General features: G+C 46.7%; 1 protein-coding gene across 37 annotated transcripts in view; it reads right to left on the bottom strand.

Annotated features, from left to right (window-relative positions):
- The window catches only part of TPM1 (tropomyosin 1), a 29,359-nt gene extending 6,115 nt beyond the window's left edge, over nucleotides 1–23,244 (bottom strand). For 2 of the 37 annotated variants that reach the window (XM_055098195.3, XM_008953257.5), the window contains exons 1-8: nucleotides 22,903–23,214; nucleotides 21,691–21,816; nucleotides 8,707–8,840; nucleotides 6,145–6,262; nucleotides 4,886–4,956; nucleotides 4,552–4,627; nucleotides 3,549–3,611; nucleotides 3,181–3,250 (exon numbers count right to left, since the gene is read on the bottom strand). In XM_055098195.3, coding sequence (XP_054954170.1) covers nucleotides 3,181–3,250; nucleotides 3,549–3,611; nucleotides 4,552–4,627; nucleotides 4,886–4,956; nucleotides 6,145–6,262; nucleotides 8,707–8,840; nucleotides 21,691–21,816; nucleotides 22,903–23,016 — 772 coding nt within the window. In that variant the 5' untranslated portion in view covers nucleotides 23,017–23,214. Of the gene's footprint in view, nucleotides 1–181; nucleotides 3,251–3,548; nucleotides 3,612–4,036; nucleotides 4,113–4,551; nucleotides 4,628–4,885; nucleotides 4,957–6,144; nucleotides 6,263–8,706; nucleotides 8,841–17,120; nucleotides 17,615–21,690; nucleotides 21,817–22,011; nucleotides 22,138–22,902 lie in introns of those variants that run through there. The other 35 variants (XM_008953261.6, XM_008953256.5, XM_055098196.3 and 32 more) reach the window with 31 other exon arrangements.
- Nucleotides 23,245–24,810: the final 1,566 nt, after the last annotated feature.

The following is a 24,810-nucleotide window of genomic DNA, read 5'->3' as shown; positions in this document are numbered from 1 at the left end:
AAACCAATAGATGAGAGCACTTGAAACACAGACAAGAAGCAGTCATGCAAACCCCACTGCCAGCCACACCCTTGGAAGGACGTCCATCTTCCCACCTGAGGCCGTCACAGGCCGCCTTTCGGCAAGGGTCCATTTTAAGAAGACCCATGAACAGAATTTAAAAACAAAACAAATTTTAAGCTACACTCATCTTTCAGAATATTTAATCATACCTGATGCAAAAAGTTTTCCCCAAAGAATCACCACATTTTAGCACTGAAAAAGACCTTAGAGACAGATGATCTGCTCCACCCCCTCATTTACAAATGAGGGATGAGAAGACACATTTTCTCTGGTTTCCATGGCAACAGTCATGTCTCTAGAGGCTTTTTTGTTGAGTGTGGGGATTCTATAACCTCTAAGAGGCAGCAGGCACATGCCACTCTCTTCAAGTTACCATTTTTTCTGCATGGGTAAATGAATGACAGGTGGGCTTGGAAAATGACATTTCCAGCTTCAATGGAATTCAGGGTGATGATAGAATGAAGAACTCTGAAACATTCCAGGTTAGAATTTAAAGTAGTAGAAAAAGTTTAATGTTTAAGTTTGGTTAGTAATATGTAAATTAGTTATATCTGTTCAAGTTTCTTCTCATGATAACAAGACTACCTACTCCAACTCTTACTGCCTAACAGTAAAATCTGGGCCATTAACTCCCAAGCTCACATTGTACAATCTGTGTTTAATTTCCCATTTCTTTGACACAGGTTGTGGTAAATATTTATCGTGGGTATTTTAATTCCTTTCATAAAAACACAAAATTAAAGGCTTGGTTACTCAGCAGAGGGTTCTTTTTACTCTACCATTCTTTTTTTTCTTGAGACGGAGTCTCGCTCTGTTGCCCAGGCTGGAGTGCGGTGGTGCGATCTCGGCTGACTGCAAGCTCCACCTCCCGGGTTCTTGCCATTCTCCTGCCTCAGCCTCCTGAGTAGCTGGGACTACAGGCATCCACCACCACGCCCGGCTAATTTTTTTTGTATTTTTAGTAGAGACAGGGTTTCACCGTGTTAGCCAGGATGGTCTCAATCTCCTGACCTCGTGATCCGCCCGCCTCGGCCTCCCAAAGTGCTGGGATTACAGGCGTGAGCCACTGTGCCTGGCCTACTCTAGAATTCTTAAAAGTAAAAGAGATGATCTTTTATAGTACCACTGTTAAGGCTGTATTGGATCATGCCAATTTCCTTATCCTCAGATTCTCAATAACCTGACACTTTAAGGGTTCCTTCAAATTATATTTAACGAAAATGATTATGTTGTACTTAGTTGAATTTCAGGAAACAAATTTTGATATTTTTTGAGAAGTTCCTGTACAACAAACGGCATGGCCTTCTAGTTTTACTTGAGTTTAGCTTAATTTCCCAAAAGGACAGTGCTCAAGGTCACTCATTCTAGTTCACTGCTCTAGTTCAGCGTTTACAAAATAAACGGATTCTGAAAAGAAAATGGTTTGTATAGACAGACTTAATCTAATTGGCCTTTATATTAGTAGAAAGTGAAAAAACAATGACTATTCTAGGTTATGACAAAAAGGGTGAACACAAGAGTGCAAAGATGGAGATTAGGGAGCAAGGAAGGCATGGTGGTGAGTTTATTACATTAGCATGAGGGCAGGGTGTAAGCAGGCAGAGTGGATGAACGTTTACATGGAAGTCATATCGTTGAGAGCGTGGTCCAGCTCCTCGCTGATGGCTTTGTACTTCAGTTTCTGAGCGTACAGCTCGTCTATGACCAGGAAGTGGAAGGCAGAGGTGCAAGAACATGGAGAGTGATCAAGAAATGGAGGGTGAGTGAGGGTGGTGCGCGCACCATCCCAACACAGCAGCAAGAAAAGGGCAATGCATGAAGGGGTTGGTGCCGCAGCAGGTGGCCAATGCAGGAGGCGTGCGTTTTGTTTTAAGTAAATTGAAACAAAAACAAAGAGAACAAAACCCATTAGAAAATAAAATGAGAAAGACTCAATATGAAAATCATAACAAATATGGTAGGTATATCAGTAAACCATGTTAAATCCTAAACGAAACCACAGAAGGCTGTCTCCTGGTGAGGGGAGGCAGGGGCTAATGGAACATCTTTCTTTTGCAGAGCTATATTTTAATTACACTGGAGTAGTCAGCCATCTGCAGCTATAAACAATGGGAAAAAAATGCAAGGGCAGTGTTTTGGAAGAACAATTTGTGACTACAGCCTGTAGTCCTTATCTGGTTCCACCTTCAAACCACTGACTTCCTGACCACACTAGACCACTGGGATAGCAATTTCTTAGTGCCATTTAAGCTACTCCTGTGGTCTTCCCACTCAAGCTGCCTATTACTGGTCCAGGAGGCTTGAAAAGCAATGGGCGCCACACTTTATATGGCAAGTCTGCAACTTAGTTTTTGTAATGCTGCAGGTTTCATACTTTGCTGCACTTTGGCAGATCATTTTGCAACCATTTGTCATTCTCTCTTCTCCACTATTTTGGTTATTATCTGCACCAAACACTAGTTCCTTCTCTAATCCCTTCTGTGATGTAGATATTTGTCTTTTTTCTTTCTTGTTCACAGCTAATCCTTCACAAGCTTCAAAGCTCAACATTTAGGATATCTGTGAGATAGAGTGGTTATTACTAAAATAAAACCTAAGTGCCTTAGGGAAGAAATGCTTAAGTATAATTTTTCCCTCCTCCTTCAGGATATAAAGTATTTTGATAAGATAATATATGACTTAAAAAAAACCCCTAAATCCTTACTTTGAATTCATACTTGGAAGAAGATGGGTTCTTCTAAAAACAAGACCACAATCACCACATCATTCCCAATTTAATTAGGAAGTAACACTAAAGATATAAAATATACTAGAGTCATTCTCACCAATAAGCACCTCATTCACAGTGAAAAATAAACCTGCCACACTTCTAATGAGCATGAAGTCAAGCTGGATGGCATTTGCCACTATGGCTGGTGGCTAACTAGTCACCTCGTGAGCAGAAGACTTAGGTTCATGAGTTCAAGAGCCACAGAGGAAAACCCCAGAGGACAGACAGGAAGAATGTGCAAGTGCAAAGGAGCGTATCAATGTGGATGCCCTTGAATTGGAAAATTGTTTTGCCAGATTGGTATTCAACCATAAGGATTAAACTAAAAACACTACTTAAGATCTTACCTTCTAAGTCATCAATGCTTTTCTCCAATTTAGTTACCGACCTCTCCGCAAACTCAGCCCGAGTCTCAGCCTGTAATGATTTATTTGAGTTAAAGTTGGGAAGTTTTATGTTTCCTGTAGCTACAAACATAGGGAAAACTAGAGGATGAAAATGAAGCACATCACCTATAAAATGGATCAGAAACTACTTGTCAGTTTCAGTCACCTCTGTGAGAAATGGCAGTTAGCACAGTACATAAACTCCAAGGCGACCTTTGAATATTCCTGACTTGGATCATTGGAACTTTAAAATGAAAAGGCCCTGACCGGTTCCATGAAAACAAACTCATTTAAAATCCAGTTGGCTTCATCCACAACTCTCATATTACCTCCTTCAGCTTGTCGGAAAGGACCTTGATCTCTTCCTCGTATCTGTCTTCCTTCTGCGAGTACTGTAATTAGAAAGAGCATTCCAGATGTCAGGCTGCAGCTCAATCTACTCATGGCTTCTCATGCAAAGAACTCGCCAGCCCAGCCAACAGATGTTAAGGATCTCTTAGGAGGTAATGGAACCTCTGATATCAAATGGCACACTGCAATACATTCTCTGCTTTCTTGCCTATTGTTTTACATGGGATAACAACAAGATAACTTATCCACTTGGCACTTGGTTTAAATTAAATTGATGCCTCATATCCCTAACATAAAATAAATTCTCTAGTTAAAAAAAAGAATTTGTTATCTAGTAACTCTCCAAAAATCACCTCACAATATTGCCATTCACTAAAATGTCTACTGTAAGTGTTGCTTTCTGGCAGGGCCTCTTTTGAGCAGCTCTTAAAAGATGCCTTTCCCCCACACCATCCTCCTGGCCTACCTTCTCAGCCTGAGCCTCCAGTGACTTCAAGTTGTTCGTCACAGTTTTCAATTCTTCTTCAAGCTCGGCACATTTGCTAATGTTTTCGATCAGAGGCAGAAAGGGTGGGAGACAAGCCAAAGGAAGGAGGAGAGAAAAAGGAGAGGGATGGGAAAAAATGAAAACTGAGTCCTAGAGACGAAGGGCTGCCTTAAAGTAGCCAAATCATCAGGTATTAAAATGTTTAGTTTTGCCAGGAACACTGCCCCCCAACCTCGCAACAGCAGAAGGCAGGGTGACCAAATCCAACAACTTTGAAGTGCGATAATTTGGCTCCTTTTTTGGCTGCCCAAAGAGCATTTATGAAGGGAAAACAAAGGAGCATAAAGGACCAAGGGAAAGCACTTAAAGCAAGATATAAATAGCAGAGGGTGAAGTGAAGGTGCAGTCGTTATACCAAACGAACCAGGAGGCATTGGAAGCTGAAAGATGTCTGGGTTGCAGTTAAACCTAAAAACCACACGAGCCATCAGTACCTTATCCTCTGCAGCCATTAATGCTTTCAAGGTCTGATCCATTATTCTTAATTGTTCTTCCAGCTGTCGGACTTGGCTGTTAGTGGACACAGGAAATGCACAAGGCCATTCACAAAATCAGTGTGCAGGTAAGGCATGCAGTGATACACGCATTCATACATAAGACACCCCACACGAGTCCTCCATGTTCCATACTCGTGGCTCATCCACATCAAATGAGCACAAAAGGAGCCCGGAGCTGAAACAGGTAATGTGCAGCTGCCAGAAGGTCATGCTGTTTAGTCACTGCTCTGCAGCACCCCATTCGTGGCCTCCTGGCGCCGGGCCCGCTTACCCTTCTGAGAGCTCAGCCCGCTCCTCTGCACGTTCCAGGTCGCTCTCAATGATGACCAGCTTACGGGCCACCTGCAGCAGGAAAACACAACACACACACCATGGGTCTTGCAAGCTTTGTGTAACAGAAGGGCATGGGGGTAGAGATCAGATCCCATCAGGCCCTAAGGGTTTTGTCTACAAACAATATGATCCTCTTTCTGGTAGACCAGAGAGAAGCAACTCTCTATTAGGAGTGCCAGCAGAGAGGAGATCAGAGGCTTCTGCTTTGACTCAGAATGGTTAGCTGTGATTGGGCAGTCTCAATTGGAAGTCTGACCTAGGTGAACCGGCAGCCAGACCAAAATGCGGAAGGAGGGATAAAATACACATTCACAATCTCAAAAACAGCAGTAGGATGAGACATGTACTAAAAAGGTGGGGGCTGCCAGGAAAACAAAGTAAACCTAAGAACTCCATCAATTTGATGGCTGATCTGTGCATCTACCTCCTTACTGCAGTGGAAGAATACAAGAGACACTAACGTGAGACAAGTTGGTGAGATAACTGACAAAATCAAATTTGTATTTAGTGGAAGAACCAGAGAGAGGAAGGGAGCCTCTGAAGCAGATCAAAACTTGTGAGCATAGTGTAATCTGAAGGTAATAATGGTAATAAAAAGGAGGGGCAATGCTGTTTCAGGATAGCCACAATGTGATCCAATAAGGAAAAAACAGAAACCTTAATAATCATGTTGCCTCTTATCACAGGAGGCTGTTTTCATGGGGACACGACCAGGAGCAAATTCTGCTGAAAACCTGCGTTGATAATAGTTTTCTACCACCCTTGAGGAGAGAGGCCTCTGTGAATCCACTGAGAAACTGTCTGTGGTCTCTAAGCTGCCCAATCTGGATGTGCCAGGTCACTCTGGGAAGAAATGACTTGCACCATGACAGCATGAGAGCCTCCTTTCACAAGACACAGGGCCCAACTCTCCCTTCCGGCCAAAGATCTTTTGTCCAGGTCTTTGTGGTTGGGGGAGAGGAGTTTTGGTCCTTCTTCCCAGTGCTACTGATCGGCTTCCTGAAAAAGCCTGGGATCCCCTAGCAGGATTAAAATTAGAACCGTTTTCTGGACACAAAGGAACTCTGCTTCTCAAAACCACCCATTTCTGCCAACAAAGCAGATGGCCTCACTCGGGAATCAAGACTGTGCATTGCTCCCTGGCTTCCTGAAGGCCACTGCTGGGAGTCCACAAGGCTTTGGGCCCCAGGATCTGACCTCTTCATATTTGCGGTCGGCATCTTCAGCAATGTGCTTGGCCTCTTTCAGTTGGATCTCCTGAATTTCCATTTTTTCTTCATCTTTTTGGGCTCGACTCTCAATGACTTTCATGCCTCTGAAAAGAAAGACAAGCAAGAAAACCCAAGATTTAGAGCTGAACTTCCCAAATGCACACTGCACTGCTGTGGCCTGTGAGGCTTAGTGTAAGTGGTAGACCAAAATAGAGCACAGAGCTACTTTTATTTTCCAAACCAGGAAACAACAATTTCCAGAGCTAAAGGTGGAAAAGAGAGACACATTTCTCTCTGTTCACTGTGAGTGAACTCTCTCACTTTGAGTACTGATGAAACTATCAGGTATCTAACATTAATGATGATGAAAGGTACCATGTCAGGAATCTGTCTGAATCTTGGGGGTATGAAACCGGAAAAGCCAATATGCTTTACTATTAAAAAGATAATGAGATTTCTTGCCTTTCCTGTGGGAAGCCTCAGCTTGCACATGAACCAAAGCTAGAACAAAATCAAACTTATCTTTATATACCTCTTTCTACAAAGAATCTTCTTACCCTGCCACCCATAAACAAAAATATTAGACTTAATGTTAGATTTAATAAACTATTAAGTCCACAAAAAATGCTGATATTTGACCATTTCAGACAAGTAATAATGGCAATTTCCTATGGTTCAACTGAATGCTTCAAATTAAGTTTTACCTGTAATGGAACCCTTTCATGACAGCAATGCTGGGAGACAGGCCTGACACTGTCCTCTACACTGAGTGTATTAGGGTCCTATGGCATGGTGTATATTAGGGTCCTATAGCATGGTGTAATGTTTCAGAAAAATACTAACTGACCTATGATATTTTACAGATATATGGAATAACAAGTCATGTAAAATGGAATTCATTTATCAAAATTTAAGTAGGCAGTATAAGTGAACCACTATTTTTTTATTTTTATTTTTTGAGACAGAGTCTCGCTCTGTCACCCAGGTTGGAGTGCGGTGGTGTGATCTTGGCTCACTGCAACCTCCACCTCCTGGGTTCAAGCGATTCTTCTGCCTCAGCCTCCCGAGTAGCTGGGATTACAGGTGTGCACCACCACGCCTGGCTAAGTTTTGTATTTTTTAGTAGATTTAGGGGTTATGCCACGTTAGCCAGGCTGGTCTCGAATCCCTGGCCTCAAGTGATCTGCCCGCCTCGGCCCCCTAAAGTGCTGGGATTACAGGTGTGAGCCACCACATCTGGCCCACTATCTCTTGATGAAGCATTGGAATACAGTTGAGGAGATCTGGGTCGGAGTCTTGGCTTAGCCACAAATATGCTGTGAGCCTTGGTGCAAGTCACATCAGCCTCTGAGCCCTACTTTTCTCATTTGTAAAACTAAGGGACTAAATGATCCCCAAGTCCCCTTTACTCCGAAGTCTAACATTACCAGACTGCCTTTAAGGCACACTAACAAGTATATTTCAGAAAGAAGTCAGCCACAAAACTGCTCTTATGCGTATACTGTAAGATGCTTAGTCATCTTAAAGAAGTCCAAAATGCTTGGTTAGCGAAGAAACACTAAGCAGCGGTGAATAATGGCCTAAAAAGTTTAGCTAAAAATCTTCTTTAATCCTAAAGTCTGAAATCACTCTTTATACCTGGTACCTGGTGGTAGGGTCACTTCAAAGAGTAAGAAATGGACAAGGTGACTGACTGCATTCACTTGCCCAGGTCACAGCACAGACAGATACACATTCAGTGCTCTGAGCCCCTTCATGCTATGCCATCCCTCAAGCGGCAGAACGCTCTCTCACCTCATGGAGTCTCTCTTGAAGTACTTCTATGCAATATGGCAAATCCTTACTTCCAACAGTTGAGCATAAGGGAAAATGCCTTTTAGACCACACAAGGCTGTGCTGGTCTATACGAACCATGCTTTCCTTTACTACCACAAAGCTGAATCTGAGTAATAATTCAGCTACAGCCAGATTACAGTGGAGGTGGGCTCAGAACACACGAGCATCTGACTATTTGTGTGCATGTGTGTTGTGTGTATTACTAACACCAAGTCCAAAATATTTTACTTTTGCAGACCATGTTTCTGCTTTGTGTTTTTTCTTCCACCTATTTGTTAAGCTATTTTGACAACCGATAGTCCACAGTTCCTTTATTTACACCTAAGCCTCCTTGTATATTATAAAATAAAGTTACACTTTAAAAAATGCACAATTGCTCTGTGGTCAGTAGGAGTGAAAGGGCCAACTTGTATCCCTGACATTTCTCCTTTACATGTCTGTCTCCCTCATTAGATGGTGAGTTCTGTGAGGGCAGGAACAAGATCATCTTCTTCCTTGTAACCTTAGGGCTTAGGACAGTGCTTTGGACATAGTAGGTGTTTCACTAATGCTAAATGAACAAAACCAACCGAGTTATACCTGGGATCAATAGAGGAAATGATCCCATCACCAGGGGACTGAAAAATTCTTAAACCTCAAAGATCACAGGAGCCCTCCGGTTTATTGCACCAGGAAAGGCAGCTGCAAAAGATGGCTGATGAGGCATTCTCACCTCTCACTCTCATCTGCTGCCTTCTCAGCTTCCTCCAGCTTCTGCAAAGCTGTTGCCAGACGCTCCTGGGCACGATCCAACTCTTCCTCAACCAGCTGGATGCGTCTGTTCAGAGAAGCTACGTCGGCTTCAGCCTAGGTAGAGAGTGAAAAGCATTTCAGAGTTGGGGAGAAAGTGAGGGTGGTAGCTTCAGGAAATGGCTGGGACTGCAATGCTGATTTCAGATAGGAAGACTGTCTTGTGGTGAGCTACCTTTAAGTGCATTACAAGCCCTCATCAACTCTGGAGTTCTCGGACACATTTACACATTGATTTATACAGTGAACATCCATATTTGTGTATACACAAATCTATACACACAATTCTCATCAGACAGACAGATCATTAGCAAACGCTCTTTCACATGGTTCCTTTCTTCCGTAGATTTTTTTGTTTTGTTTTGTTTTTGAGACAGGGTCTCGCTCTATCACCCAGGCTGGGGTGCAGTGGCACGATCTCAGCTCACTGCAAACTCCGCCTCCTGGATTCACGCCATTCTCCTGCCTCAGCCTCCCGAGTAGTTGGGACTACAGGCGCCCGCCACAACGCCCGGCTAATTTTTTTGTATTTTTAGTAGAGACGGGGTTTCACCGTGTTAGCCAGGATGGTCTCGATCTCCTGACCTCCTTATCCACCTGCCTTGGCCTCCCAAAGTGCTGGGATTACAGGCGTGAGCCACCGCGCCCGGCCCACTTCCGTAGATTTCAACACCCTGGCTTTACTTGCCTGTTAAACAAGAGTGTCATCACAGCCACCTCACTCACTGGGGGCCTGAAGTGTGAACTGAGACAAGACTTACCCAGGCTCAGCCATGTAAGACAATAGCAGTACAGCCAGAAATCGGACTCAAGAGTTTCACTCAACTCTTTCCTTCAAGCCACTTTATCATAGGATCCTTACAAAGGAACTTAAATAGTTTAAAATTCAGTGGTTCTAAAATACACCACATGAAGGCCCAACACAATCCAGTAACCCCTTTTAGAATAACTGGCCTCATTGGAACACAGCCAAGACAAATTTCCCAAGTGTTTTTGATGTAAGCCTATGATTTTTCTTTGAAGTCAAGGTTAATACAAGAAAAGTATCAAACTCCTAAAAAGAAAAATAATACAAGTACTGTTTTTACTTGGTATCTGTCACTGAAATAAAATGTTGGTTTCTTTGAGAGGCAATGATTTTTTTCCTGTCATAAGAAATTGTTGCTATGAGCCTCAGAACACTTATAAGACTATGATGGTCCATTATACACACTTGCACTGGTGGCTGTTTAAATATTGTGCATGGAAGTGGGAGATGGAATTTACTAATCAGGTAAAATATCCTCATCCACTTTGAATGTATGTTCACTAAGGGGTGGTGGGGTTTTCAGAACACTTAGGAGTTTTCTAGAAATTACAATACACACTTAGGGACCCATGGTAATAGGATAACAAATTTCTCTACACACAGCCCTGTCTTTGTCATTGAACTGTAAGCTGCTCACATCCAGAGAACTCACAGTTCTCTGCACAGAGTATGGGCTCAGTAAGATGAGTAAAACCAACCTAATTTTAATAAAAGCAACGTTCTCAGCTTATGGATCCACAATACAGAGTTGGAAATGCAAATGTAGTTAGAAACTGTGGTCATAGTCTTTAATCAAAGGAATCTGAGAACCTTCAGCTCTTTGCTCACCTAGATTTGTAAGATTTTAAATGCCAAGTCTTATCTGGGAAGAGAGGTGAGTAGGGCATCTCCAACCACGGTGAAGGACTCTATAAAAACATGTAAATACACTTTTATCTTGACAAAAATGTAGTAATTGGTTGATGGAGGCAGGGAGCAGGGCAAATGTGAAATAAATCAGAGGAAGAGCATTTACAACTGTACTGCCTACAAAGTAAATGATTATCAGTGCACAGCTGGTAACTGGACCCAGCTAGGAATTACTGGCAGATGACTGTTGTTTCTGGTGTGTGTGTGTATTGAAGGGTGAGGGTAATAGGATAACAAATCTCTCAATTATAGGGAAGTGTCTTTTAAAAACCATTAGGCTTTTTTTTTTTTTAATTACTATTACTGGAAGGATGTATATATTAAGGATATACTTTTGGGTCAGGTAAGATTTCTTCACTTTTTTATATTTTCATTTTCCAGTAAAATTCTATTCCTTTTGAGGGTGGGGGGGAGACTCAAAGCGGAAGCAAAAACAAAGGGCAAACAAAACAAAACAAAATTTAAAGCCACACAAAAAAACCAAGCACACAAACCAAAAGCCCTACAACAACAAAAAGCCTCCATAGAGTGTCTAGGTTATGTACTCAAAAGCACTGTACACTTTCTTTTCTTTCCCCCTTTCTTATCATTTTCAATATGATGGCAAATAACCTTGTTACAGAGGCTATGGCCTATTAGAGAAATGCCAGCAAGATTTTCAAAACCTTTTTGAAGCTACCAAGTTCCAAGTTCTCTGCTCTGCTTTAGATCTGGGCCTAAACCTCAAGGACTTTGTACTCACAGAAAGACGACTGTTTATGCTTTGGGGAAAGAACCCTCTGGGTGACAGGTCTCTATCCCCAGCTCCACACACAGCCGAGTCACCAGAAAGGAAGGAGACAGCACCTCATGTTCATTCCAGCCTTGCACATGAGATCTTCCTACCCAAAGGGCCCCTACCAATCCATCCGTGTCTTCCCTCCGATCACCCCCACCCCCATTCTTTCCCTTAGCTCTTGGCACTGTGTTTACAGAATGCTGTTGTCTAAATGCCACTCCTGTTTCCCCAGGGGCATTCTGTAGAACCTCAGACTCCTGGACATCAGAGAATATGTCCTACAGGAATACCAGCCAGCAGGGCTTCATACAGGGTGCCCCAGCAACGACTGGGCATGGAGACCAGTTTCTAGGTGCCAGTTTGTGATATAGTGGGAGGAATGGTAGGCCACACACAGCAGACCTGAGAGTGGCTGCCCCTTCCTGAGGAGGCCCTGTAAATCCAAAAAATAGGGTCTCAATTTTTTAGCTAGAAGGATCCCTAGGCATTGTCCAGATCAGCAATTCCCACAAGTGGCTGAGTGTCAGAATCAACTCAGAGATGAGCATTAAAAAAAAAACTTTCAGCTGGGCGCTGTGGCTCACGCCTGTAATCCCAGCACTTTGGGAGGCCGAGGCGGGCAATCATGAGGTCAGGAGTTCGAGACCAGCCTGACCAACATGGTGAAACCCCGTCTCTACAAAAAACACAAAAATTAGCCAGGCATGGTGGCACATGCCTGTAATCCCAGCTACTCAGGAGGCTGAGGCAGGAGAATTGCTTGAACCCGGGAGGCAGAGACTGCAGTGAGCCGAGATCATGCCACTGCACTCCAGCCTGGGTGACAGAGCAAGACTCTTGTCTCAAAAAAAAAAAAAAAAAATTCAAACTTCCAGGCCCTGTCCCTAGAGATTCTGATTCAGGAGGTCAAAGGGGGAGGGCAGGAATCTGTACTATAAATAAACAATCCCCTTTGCCACCACCCAAAGAAGCTGGCTATTCTTCTAGCTCTTGACTAAAAACAGGCGGCAGGAGGGAACTCTGACCCTGGGCACAGAAGTATGTGGAGGCCATACAGCCATCAGTGGGAGACAGGATTAAAATCCAAGTCACTAGGCTCCCAGCATGCCGGCTCTCCACTATGTCACTTCTCCTGGCTTCCCGGAACATCACGGAAACCTTGGAACTGGCAGTTCTCACTCCTGTGTCTTTATCTCTCCTGAGATCAGATTGAGATGTTCTCCGGCCCCCACCCCAACTCCCCAAAAAAGGCCTCAGGCACAGATCCTAACCAGGACTGGGAGAACAGTTGCTGCAATGCAAATCATCTGCTAAAGTGATTATCACAATCTTTTTGAAATTAGGCAGGATATAAAATTGAAAACTTCATAAAACAATGCTAATGGGTAATAGGAAGCTCACATAAGGACACGGAACATTTACTCCCTAGCCCAGAAGTCAATGCCTACTGCCCCAGAGGTTTCAGAGCAGGACAGGCAGAGGGGCTTTGAGGTTAAAGCCAGGACCTAGGAGTAGTATCTGAGGTACACCTATCTTTATGGGAAAACCCTGAACCCATGACAGGCTCTGCAGGCCCTATTATACTGGCCTAGCAGAATTTTTGTTTGGCTCGTTAGAATTCAAGATATGCTTAATTTTATAATTTAATCGGGGCCACTTTTTTCTCTTTCTTATTTTTACTTTTTATTCTGATTTATTACGCTCTATGTTCCAAAAGCCCCACACCTCTCACCTTTACTAGCTTTTATTTCTGGTATTTTTTTTTTTAAGTTTTGAGATTATTTCAATATTTTCTAAGGTTCTTTTCATCATGGCACTTGGGGAGTCTTAAGGACCTGCTGTTGCCTCTGCCGGTACAAGCCCATAGACACATGACCATCTGCTATCTAAAAGCAGAGATATAAATAACAAGGCATTTGGGGAGGGTCAAGACCCCAGACACAAATTATTTGCAGGCATGTAAATCACTCTTAGTGTACTGAGTTAGCTTTCTTCTTCTTCTTCTTTTTTCTTTGAGATGGAGTCTAGCTCTGTCTCCCAGGCTGGAGTGCAGTGGCATGACCTCAGCTCACTGCAACCTCCACCTCCCGGGTTCAAGCGATTCTCCTGCCTCAGCCTCCCCAGTAGCTAGGATTACAGGCATGTGACACCATGCTCGGCTAATTGCTGTATTTTTAGTAGAGATGGCATTTTGCCATGTTGGCTAGGCTAGTCTCGAACTGCTGACCTCAGGTGATCCACCCGTCTCGGCCGCCCGAAGTGTTGGGATTACAGGCATGAGCCACTGCACCCAGCCAAGTTAGCTTTCTTCTAACAGCAGCCCATGTGCTGACTGCCAGTGAAGTCTTTCAATCTGGGATGCTAGTTTCTTTTATTTCAAAAGTGCTATTGTGTTCTAACAATTAATGAACTACTCAAAAAAGAGACTGCTGTATTAGTAAAGGCTACCAATGTCCTCCTGCAGATGTTTTTAAGTAACTTCCTGGTGCTCTGTACTTGAGGTGCCTTACAATGCATATGACCCTCCTCTAAGGGCAGGCACCCCATTCCCCCACCCCAACATGGTACTATATAGAAATCAAGGGCATGCCCACCCCACCATAGTATAATATTATCCCAAATCAGATTTGAAAAAAAAAAAAAAAATTTTATGAGGCCTAGATTTTCATGAAATCCAGATGTTTTAGCCAATACAACAACAGAAAATTAAAAATGGCAGTGACTTTTACTTTTTAAAAAAGTATTCCAGTTAAGGTTATTAAGAAAAAATACTGGTGGGAGAATATTACACTCTAGAAATCAATCCTCTGGAATATGTTTCCAAAGTCCTGACTGAACTGGAGTGGAACTTGGGATGATCAAAGGTCAGGTCTTTCTATTTCATGCAAACTGTAGTTATACGAAGAAGGTTTCACCCAACTTGCTGTGTAAGACCAAGTGACCACAGCCAAGCTAAACTTCTGCCCTTATATGGTAAGGAAAGGGGGGGAAAAAAAAAACACTGATGACATTAAGGGGCACTCCCATGGATAACAGATAAACACAACCTCCTGTGTGTGTGCCAAAGCCCATAATTTATGAGGCATATTTGTATAATGAGGGAGAACAGACATGAACAAGGCATTGTAGTGCCTCTGCCTTGCCTACATATGAAAGCGGAAATCGAGAGTATACATTCCAGTTACAGCCACTCTGGGAGTGCCAATGCAAGCACAAAATGCACCCTCGGTTTTCCTATCCCGGAAATATTTACCAAGTGTAAAGAGGGAAAGTGCTGGGAATTTTTGTAAATTGGTTATTTCCCATGATTTAATCATGTTACTAATTAAGAACCTTCTGGCCACAACTCCCTGTCTCCTTGTTTGCTGGATACTACTCAGAAAGGAAGATTCTTCCTGCCTTTTTCTTTAAATAATGAAAAAAAGCAAACATAACCCTAGTGGGTCACAAGATCTGGAATCAATCATGTCAAGCAAAGTAGCCTCATTCCAATATTTTGAAGGATCCACACACCTTGGAAACACAGACTAGGAGGAAGTAAGGGATGGCTGCTTTTTCCAAGGTAAGGGCTGGTTTAATAGGGCCTATTAACTACAGTCTGAGTATTTGAATTTAGGCCAACTCTCTGGTCAAATATTTTTTGCAGTGGCTCATGGTTTTGTCACTAAACCTTTATCTTGGCTGCCAAAAGAAACTGTTACTGCTAGCTTAACTCACAGCCCAAGCTACATCTAAATACCTAAGTTAGCTACATTTAAGTTCCAATTTCAGAAGTTAGGAACAACTTGCAGCCTGAAAGTCTCTCTTCAATGGTCTGATCCAGTCCTCAAGTTGCTGTCTTAAAAGGTTCTGTGTTCAATCAATCACCCAGGTAGACTGTTTGCAAAGATTACTTAAAAAAATTGAAACTACTTAAACCACTTTTGATATAAAGCCGTGAAAAGAACGAAAGTATTATCTTTAGCCAACTGGCACAGGAAGAGTTCTGTTATAAAAACGATGTGCAAAAGAGAAGGTAAGAATAAAAGTAATAATGTGCCCTTCATAAAATTTATCTTTTGTGTCTAACATCAATCACTAGGCCAGGAGCCAATACAAGGCTCTCCCGCATAGGGTCACACATACTCTTTCTTAGCAGGGTGAGGAGACCTCAGACTTCTACCACTGATACCACTTCAACCTATCAAACATGCCTACCAGCCCGCCCACTTCCTCTTCATTCAAGCCCCCCGCCCCAACAAATGTTGATTAAAAGCAGTAAATGAAGTGTTTTATGATGTCATGAAATGAGCAGGCCATCTTTAAGACCCCTTGCTGGGTAGGGAACTGAAGGTGAAGGAGCACTGGGCTGCCAGGGCTGTGCAGTTTTAATGACAGCGGGCACACAGCACTTACCCTTTTGCGCCAAGCATCAGTGTACTGTCTTTACATAGTAACTCCTTTAACCGACAGGTAGATGCTGTTACTATCCACACTTTACACACAGGGAACTGAAACACAGAGATTAAGTAACTTGCCCACTGCTAGTAAGTAGTGGAGACAGGATTCAAGTTCTGACAGTCTGGGTCCAAAGTTCTTGTTCTTATCCATCATATTCTATATAGTTCTAATGGTTCAAGGACAGCTACTAGCCAGTTAGGGAGTCGGAATTAGTTTACCACCCAGCCAAGTTCAGGGATATCCACAGGACTTTTGCTGACTCGCCCTATAAAGCAAATACTGAGAATTCTCTTTTGCCTATTAATTTTCTTATTCCTGCTTGTATTTTATCTGAAACTTTCTCTAGTTGAGCTTTCCTCTGAAGAGGACCATTTCAGGTCTTGAAGTTTCTGTGGCCAGCCATACAGCCATTTACAAACACTTAACCAGAACGATTTACTCAACTCAGAACAACCCCGTATATTAAGCACAGCAGGACATCATACTATCAATTGTCATAAAACTCCCAAGGTGTTTGTTTCAGTATCTTCATTAAAAACACACACACACAAAATCGACAAATATCCAATACTAGACTACCTCTGAAATCCTGTTCGTGTTTGCTGGATACATTTGCCTTAGAAGAAAGGAAGGAAGCCAGGTATTACATTTAACAAGGGGGAGGGGAAGCCCGCAAGAGAATACACCCAATAACTGTTGACATTTCGCCAACTTTTTCCAAGACTTGGTAACAAAGGATTATCTATCTGTATGAGAGAAAAGGGAAGGAGGACTGCTGAAAAAAGGGACGGGTGAAGGGTTTTGCACTATATGTTAGCTCTTCCAGCAGAACGCGGCGCTGTCAAGCTGTCAATGTCTGTCTACCGCCTCGGAGACACAGGCCGCCGGGAAACCACAGGGTCGACGGGAACGGCGGAGTGTAGCATCCCCGGGCCCCAAGTCCACAGTGCCTCTCCCACTTGACCTGTCGGCGCCCCTTCTCAAAGTACGGATCTCCAAGAGGAAGGACCTCCTCCCTCTCCACTCTCAGAGTAAAGCAAGCCAGCAGCGCAAAGTGCACCTCCCGGGGACGCACAGACACGACCGAAAGCCACCACCCCAGAAACAGACCTTCCCTGGGAAAATGCTCCTTCCAGAACCTTCTCAACACCACCCGTTTCCCCTGGGAGCGTTTACTTTGGATCAGCAAGATGGAAAACAAAGGCTGAGGAGAACAGGCCGGGCCCCTCCCCAGAGCCCGCCGCCAGCTGGCCCAGGTGCGCCAGGTGCGCCCTGGAGGCGTGGGGACGAGGGACCGGGGCCCGCAGGGGGGGGGCATGCAGGAGGGCCCTGCGGGGCGCCGCGGGGCTGCCCGGGGAGGATGCGCCTCTGGGGGCTGCGGGGTGATGGGTGTATCCCTTACGGTCTCCCTCAGCTTCCTCTCGTGGTCCAGCTCGCGCTGCAGGGTGCCCGCGCGCTCCTCAGCGGCGTCCGCCTGCTCCTGCAGGCTCCGGATCTTCCTGCGCACCGCCTCCAGCGAGCTACTCCCCGCCATCGCGCCGGACGGTAGGCGGGCGGGAGGGCTGCAGTGGGAGAGGCCGGCTGCTGCCCTGCGGACCCGGCTGCCGCGGCTGTCCTGGCTGCCTAGCGCCGGTCCGCCCCGCCCAGGCCTCTCTGTGCGACGGCGGCGCCCCCTGCGACCAGGAGCAGTCCGGAAGTCGCGGCCTCCAGGGCTGCGCAGACAAACCGCAGGCGGGCGCGCGCGGCTGGGAGGGGCGCGCGCCGTGGATCCCGGGACTGGCTGGGGGCACTGCGCATGCTCGCGGCGGCGGGGAGAAAGGCGCTCCCGGCGCGCTGCGGGGGTACCTGGTGAGCTGGGCGCTCCGGGAGGCCACTGCACTAGGGCTCTGGCTTCCACTTCTAGGGCCCCTCCGCGGCGCCGTGGTGACCCGGGGTAACGGAGCTGGCTGCTAAGGGCAATAGCGACTCCTGCTGGCCGCGGGAGCGCTCCGCTCCCGAGTCCAGATTCCCATGCCCAGGAGCCAGAGAAGCTGAGCGGCGGGTCTGGAGCCGGAATATGCCCTAAAGGGCCTGATCCCAACCGCAAGATTATAACCCCAGCACTACCCCCATTCCCCAAAACTTCACGAAGTGAAAACCACCCGCGTGTAGAGCACAGTGGTTAGACCTCCTGTTCTAAATGCAGTTTTCCTAGGTTGACTCTGGCTCCTAGTTTCCTGCTGCGTGACTTCGGACAAATAACTTGTCTTCTCTGGGCGTCATCTGTAAAAGTGGGAATAATAATAGTACTTTCCCCATGGGGCTGCTATGAGAATTATGAAGGACTATAAAGCGCTTAGCACAATACCTTGTACATAGTTAAAAACTCAAATGATAGCTACGATTAAGAAATACACAAGCATTGTTTTAAGAGTCAGGCTGAGGCCCATAATCAGCTGTGTAATCTCAGGCCAGCCTCCCTGGGGCTCACTTTCCATGAAAACAGTCATCCAAATGGTCTCTTCTCTTTACAGCCTTCTTTGGTGTCAGACCAGCCTCTGAGATCTCCTGGAATCCAATCAGTCCTGGGCTGGACTGGGATGCCTTTAAAAGGCACCCCAAGGAAAGCCACAGAACCCTATGAGAGAGCCTCTGGGTACAGGTGGAGAAAACCACCGCAGATACAGTCTCCACCGATTTCCCCCTTGAGCTGTATTCTTAAATGCCTTCTAAGTCTCAGGGCTTTTTCTCCTCAGGTTTGTCACAGAAAGCTCTTAAAGCCAGCTCCCTTATGTGTGGGAATAATAAAGAAAACATGCTTGACAACCCTCTCCTCCTCCAAGCCCTAACAAGGAACTTTTGCTTTCCTGACTCACTTTCTGTGGAGTTCCTCACAGCCTCTGCTGAGACTCTCACAAATCCCAGCTTGGGTCCTTGCATCCTGTAGGTGGGAGCTTCTCGCTTTGTTTCCCCGCGGTTCATCTGGTCAGGTGGGGAGGTTACAGCTGGTCCCCTAAGTGCAGAGACTGTGGGCCTCCAACATTGAGAATGGGGGAACCGGGTGTCTGGCAACCTCCAGGAGCAGCCAGGAAACTGCTGGACACTGGCAAGTGCCATAAGCAGCCAACTAGTGACTTAATGTCCTGGGAAGGTCAGTTTCAGGTGAGTTCATTTTCATGCCGATGTCATTATACAAGAGTTTAGGAGAGTTTTCTCATCCTTGTCTGTAGGTTGGAATCACTTGGGTATTTTTTAAATGCTGCCGCCTGGGTTGCATCCCCAGGGATTCTGATTTAACTGGCTTTGGGTGCATCCTAACTTTGGGTTTTAAAAGCTCCCTAAGTGATTATGTTTAGAGAAGGTTGAGAATCCCTAAGTTAAGAAGTAAAGACCTACAAAGGGATAAAGACTCATATGCTATAAATATCAGATATATCACAGTTACTGGGGAAGAGATTGGGGGCCAGAAAAAAATGGAGTCTTCGATCCCCTCTTCAGCCTCACTTTTGACTTAGGTGGAAAGACAACACAAAATTCGAAACAAGACCATCAGGGATACTACTCCTGAATGACAATCTTCTAAGCTAGGTAGAGCCCACTTCCAGAATAGGATTTGTAAAGTACATCGGTAAAGTAGTAGAAAAATGTTTTTAGTAATAATAGTAGAAAAATGTAAAAGTGTTTTACATTGGTGAATAATGACAATGAAATGTCCTAATCCCAAAGGTAATACGATTCCACCTCAGGAAGCTGACTTCTCCCTTACCGGACTTCTCCCTTTTTCTAGTGACATCTGTCTCTTCCTCCTCAAGTTTTGACTATTTTTTAGTAAATAAAAAACTAATACTCTCAATATGGTCATGCACTGCATAATGATGTTTTGGTCAATGAGGGGCTGCATATATGAGAGTAGCCTCATAAGATTACAATAGAACTAAAAAATTCCTATCGCCTGGTGATTTGTGTTACAATTGTTGACAGTATTCAGTACAGTAACACACTGTACAAGTTTGTAGCCTAGGTGTTTAGTAGGCTAAACCCTCTAGGTTTGTGTAAGTACCATACACTCTATGGTGTTTGCACAATGAATAAATCACCTAATGACACATGTCTCAGACCTTATCCCCCTTCATTAATCAACAAATGACTGTATAGCATTTCTTCACTAACTTCTTCAATATTCCTACGGGCTCCAAACTCCAGACAACCTAAAGTGTCCTAAAAGGGAATGTGATCAATACACTACCAAAAAAGCCATATATGCCAGATTTAGGGGCAGTTTCCCAGTGGGAAAAATAACCAAAACAAGATTCAAGAAGCTCCCTCCCCTGCTGCTTCCCACACCAGCTGACTTTAAATAACTTCTTTCCCATTTCTGCCCCACCCCATTCCAGTGCTCCCTTCAACAAGACTTTTCAATAAAGACATGTTAGCACTACATAGTTACAATAATTATTATCCTATTTTTTCCCCTTAAGAATTGTAGTAACCTTTTTCTCCCTCTTTTGCCTTCAGTCTTACTGGGCTATTTTCAAATTCTCTGCATTCTTTTCCTTATAAGGAATATCTTTCCTTGATCTATTAGCAGCTCTTTTGAAAAAGCTAAATAAACGTCCTGCTGGAGAATTTGCGGGAGGCAGGCATCTTCCATTTAGCCATATATAGAGCAGGCATCTGATCTGCATTATACAAAGTAGGCTCAGAGTTATATATGGTTTTTGGCTCTTTTTCCAAAGCCAGGTAGTTTAGAATTTAAATGTTTTAGCGAAATCAGTGCTTCCCCCCAAATCCCCTTTCCAGGAAGCTTGATTTTCACTGAAAATTTCTTTTTGTCAGATCCTAAATGTCCTCTCTGGAGTTCTCATTTACAAAGCACACCTGGATATACATCTCAAGCCTTTCATGCTACAAAAGACTTTGCTAATTTCAAGACCTGAGACCCTTCAGTTATTTGCATGTTACTTTCATATAAAAAAGTCTGCTGTTGCTCTCGGTGTTTCAACTGCTGGCATAGCTTTCCCTGGTGCTCACACATTCTTGGAATTGTTACCAACTTCCCAAGGAATTCTTTTCTAATTGGGCCTCTAGGCTTAATTAGCTTTTAGAATGGAATCCAATGGTGTGAAAAGAAGTTGGTCCTTTGGCTTGACTTTCCGAGGCAGAAGAGGCAAGCCCTCAATTAAAAAGCTTCCAAAGGGCAGTGGACAAAGAGCTTAGGAGAGCCTTAGCTGTGTGCATCACCCCTGCAACTATGTGGTGGTTGTCAGAAGGCTGACAGGTGGGGGCGGGGCCAGCAGGAGGGGCAGGGGGCAGCTAGCTCACTATACCATATAAAGCACTGAGCTATATATAACTCACAGCTTACTTTCTGGATCTAGTGCCTTCAGACTGCAGACCCAAGCAAGTATCATCTTCCCAGGCAGATCTTAAGGGGTGGATTAAGGCTTACACTAATGAGAAAGGAAGCCTCAAAGTGTCTCTGTGCCCCACCATGAAGTGCAGCCATCTAAGTAAAGGTACCGCTGTGTCATTTCTTTCATTTAGAGGCCAGGTTCTCTGAACCCTGACTAGCCCCACCACCAAACCCAGAACTTCCCACCCACTGGAGACGGCAAAAGGAAAGAAAGTGAAGAAAACCTGGCATTCTCTACACAAACCTTGGTGATGACACCTCAAGGGTTTTCTGCCACCAGGGAGGTGAAGTTCACCTCCAGAGTCCAATTTCAGCTGCTCTATTCTCCCAGCCTCTCATCCACCCACCTCCACCCCCAGGGAGGTAAAGGAAAGGAGAAGAAGAGAGGAGTGGATGAAATATAAATGAATGTGTGCAGTAGCAGTCAGAGGCGGCATCCAATGCTCTGGGCCATGGCAGGGCTGTGTGCAGGTGTCCAGCAGGAAAAGGTAAACTTCCTCCATTGCTCTCCAGCCCTGTGGTGACCCCGGAGTGGCCACGCAGGCAAGAGGTGAGGGAAGCAGTGTGAGCGTGCACTTACGTCGGTGGCCTTTTTCTCTGCCAGCTCCAGCTTCTCCTGGGCATCTTTGAGAGCCTCAGAGTATTTGTCCAGTTCATCTTCGGTGCCCTTGAGTTTCTTTTGCAGTGACACCAGCTCATCTTCCAGCTGGGAGTTGGCCAGGGGGTACAGGGAGGGAGGGGGGTGCAGCAGGCAGCGTGATCCCGAAGGGGAGGGGTGTGGGTGCACAGAACCAGAAGGACAGGGACAGCGGGAGAGACAGAGGGAAAGACAGGGAGGGAGAGAGAGAAAGAGAAAGAGTTAGCCATTCGTGCGCCACGCCGTGCCGCGCGCCCCGGGTACCTTGGCGGCGGCCTCTTCGGCGGCCAGGAGGCTGTCCTCCGCCTTGTGCAGCTCCTCCAGCACCCGGTCCCGCTCGTCCTCCGACACCCGCAGCAACTTCTCCTTGGCCGCGATGTCCTCCTCGAGCTGGGGGCAGCGGCGGGCGGGCGCGGGCGGCCGGCACGGACCGGGTGTTAGACACACACAACACACGGGCGTCGGGTTGGCTGGGGCCCCTCGGGCTCGGGGCGCCGCCGAGTTGGAGTGCAAAGGACCCGAGGTAACTTCCTCTTTACCCGAGCTGGAACCGCTCCGCGGCTCACCCCGCACACCCACCTGCCCTGGGACGAGACTCCTGCCGAGGTCTCAGCGGGCTCAAGTCCACTACTTGGGGACACAGAAGAACGCCACTGCTGGCCTGGCTTTCGGGCTGTAGCCTCCATTCCGCCCCATCTTTGTTCTTAGGTAACAACTCCAGGACTCCCCTCTCCTCCCCAAGTTTAAGGTTCCTTTCTCCCCAGTCAAAAGTCAACGAACTTCTAACACTTGAGTTACTCGACCCCCTTTCTCCATCCCTCGCCCTTCCTTCAAACGTCCCCGGGAACCGGGTGTCCTCCTCCCTCCCCCAAACTGATTCCCAGTCCTGAGAATAAAGCGCCTCTAGGACTTGATTTCGCGGGCCATGGGAACCAGAGAAGGGAAATAAGCGTCCTCAGACCAGACTACAAAGTTAGACTAAGCCTGGCTCTTGCGTTTCCCTTCCTTCTTTCCAGACGCGCGCCCTGGCCGCCCTGGGTGGTGGTGGGGGTAGGGTGGTGGCTCCCCGAGTCCTCGGGGTGGGGATCCAGCCGGGGGTGCCAGGCCCGAGTCCCGGCGCTCTGGGCGCGGGCGCAGGGCCGGGGAGGCGCAGACCTGCTTGCTCCTGTCTTCCGCCGCCTTCTTGTCGGCCTCCGCCTGCTCAGCTCGATCCAAGGCGTTCTCCTTGTCGAGCTTCAGCATCTGCATCTTCTTCTTGATGGCGTCCATGGTGGCGGCGGCGAGGGGCCCTGGGGCTGCAGCAGGAGCGGCGGGGCGAGCGCGCGGTCGGGCGGAGGAGCGGGAGTGCGAGCGCGGAGCCGCCTGCTGCTCCCAGATATGTACTTTCCCAAGGGGGCGACCGCATTCCTCAAGACAGCCAATACTTTTTTGGAAAAGCTTTTTTCTCCTGCCCCCCTTCCTCCTCTCCTCCCTCCGCCCCGTGCCCCCTCCCCGCTCCTCCCGCGGGGGCCGCTCGCCCATTCGCTGCCGGCCGCCGGCCTCCCAGTTGACGGTGGATATGACTATATATGGGGACCCGAGCCGCCGAGGCGGCGGCCGGAGAGGCCGCCCTGTTTCTAAACCTGCGCGCCAGGGAGAGGGCGTTGGGGCCGAGCCGGGGCCGAGGCGCAACCCTCCGCCCTCCGCGTCCCCTTCTCCCAGGGCCGGCACCCAGCCATTAGGGTCCCCAACCGAGCCCGCCCTGAGCTGCCGGAGGCCGGGAGAGCGCGGACCAGGTGGCGGATGCGCGTCGCCCCCCTGTGCCGTCCTCCGGCGCGCTTAGCCAAAGGCCCGGGGGCTTCCCAGCCGTGCCGCACCCCGCGTCAGGGTCAGTGCGCTCTCGGCACCCGCCAGCGCCTCCCCGGCAGCTCTCAGCCAGCCAGGTGTCATCCTGCGCGCTTACGCTCTGGAAACTCAACTGCAGCAGAGAAAGGGAGAACGTGGGAGAAAGCCTGGGGCGGCTCTTGAGACTTTCTCTGCGGGCGCGGGTCAGAGAGGCAGGGGGCGGCACAGCGACAGCACACGGAGTCTTGTTTTCTGCCTGCCCTTTCCCCCAGCGGAGGGACAGTCAAATACTTTAGGGACACAGGACTCAGTGGCCTACTTCTGTGCTTGCTGTGCAGTGCCTCCAAAAAGGTGTGCATGTGTGCGTGTGTGTGCGGGTGGCAGTCTAAGGGGAAAGAACATTGAGTTTAGACTTAGGCAATTTGGTCTGTGGTCTCTACTCTGCCACCAGCAACTGTGAGACCTTGTTTGCTGCCCGCGGCTTCCTCAACTTTAAATCCAGCGGGTAGATAATCCCCGAGGTCCCTCCGGATATAACTTGTTATCATTTTTCTTGCACTGATTTTAGGGAGTCGGCCTTCCATGTGAGATGCTTAGGTGCCAGGTTTCGGAAAACATGGGATCGGCGTTAACCTGGCTAAGTCATTGCATCCGCAGCCGCAACTCTGAGGAGGCTCTGCCGGGTGAGCTGTGCTTGGAAGGAGGAGGATTTCCCCCAACACTTCTTATTTTTAACTACTCCTCCCATCCCCCAAGGGGGAAAGGCTGCTTTTTTTCAGAGCTTCAGTGGGAGGGAAGGAGAGGGGGCTGCCCCCAAGCCCTGAGATCAGCTGAGGCAGGGTTGGTGAGGGTCTTGTTAATAGTCCCCACAGAATAATTCACAGTCTGTACTGCATGGTTACCGAATATTCCCCGGACGGTATCTGAGCAGATTAGGCAGGCCAAACAACTTGTAAGTCCTTCAGAGAATGATCAAATTCCTCTCCAAGATTTTATCGGGTTTCTTCCACTAACCTAACTGCCCAGGAGGGAAAAGATACACTGACCTAATGGTCAGAACATTAGATCTGACCATTAGCATAGGGGCTGCGTGGCACAGAAATTGACCAGAGCCCTTTAATCACGGTGTGTCAACCCAGCCACCGGAACAGTGACAAAGTTCCAGGCATGTGGACGATATCCAGATGCGTGGACTCCAGGGAGCTGACTCCCCAGGTTGGAGCTCAGCAGAGGAGGCAA

The sequence above is a fragment of the Pan paniscus genome, chromosome 16, assembly GCF_029289425.2.
Source record: "Pan paniscus chromosome 16, NHGRI_mPanPan1-v2.0_pri, whole genome shotgun sequence".
Lineage (NCBI taxonomy): Eukaryota > Metazoa > Chordata > Mammalia > Primates > Hominidae > Pan > Pan paniscus.
This window is presented reverse-complemented; position numbering and strand designations above follow the sequence as displayed.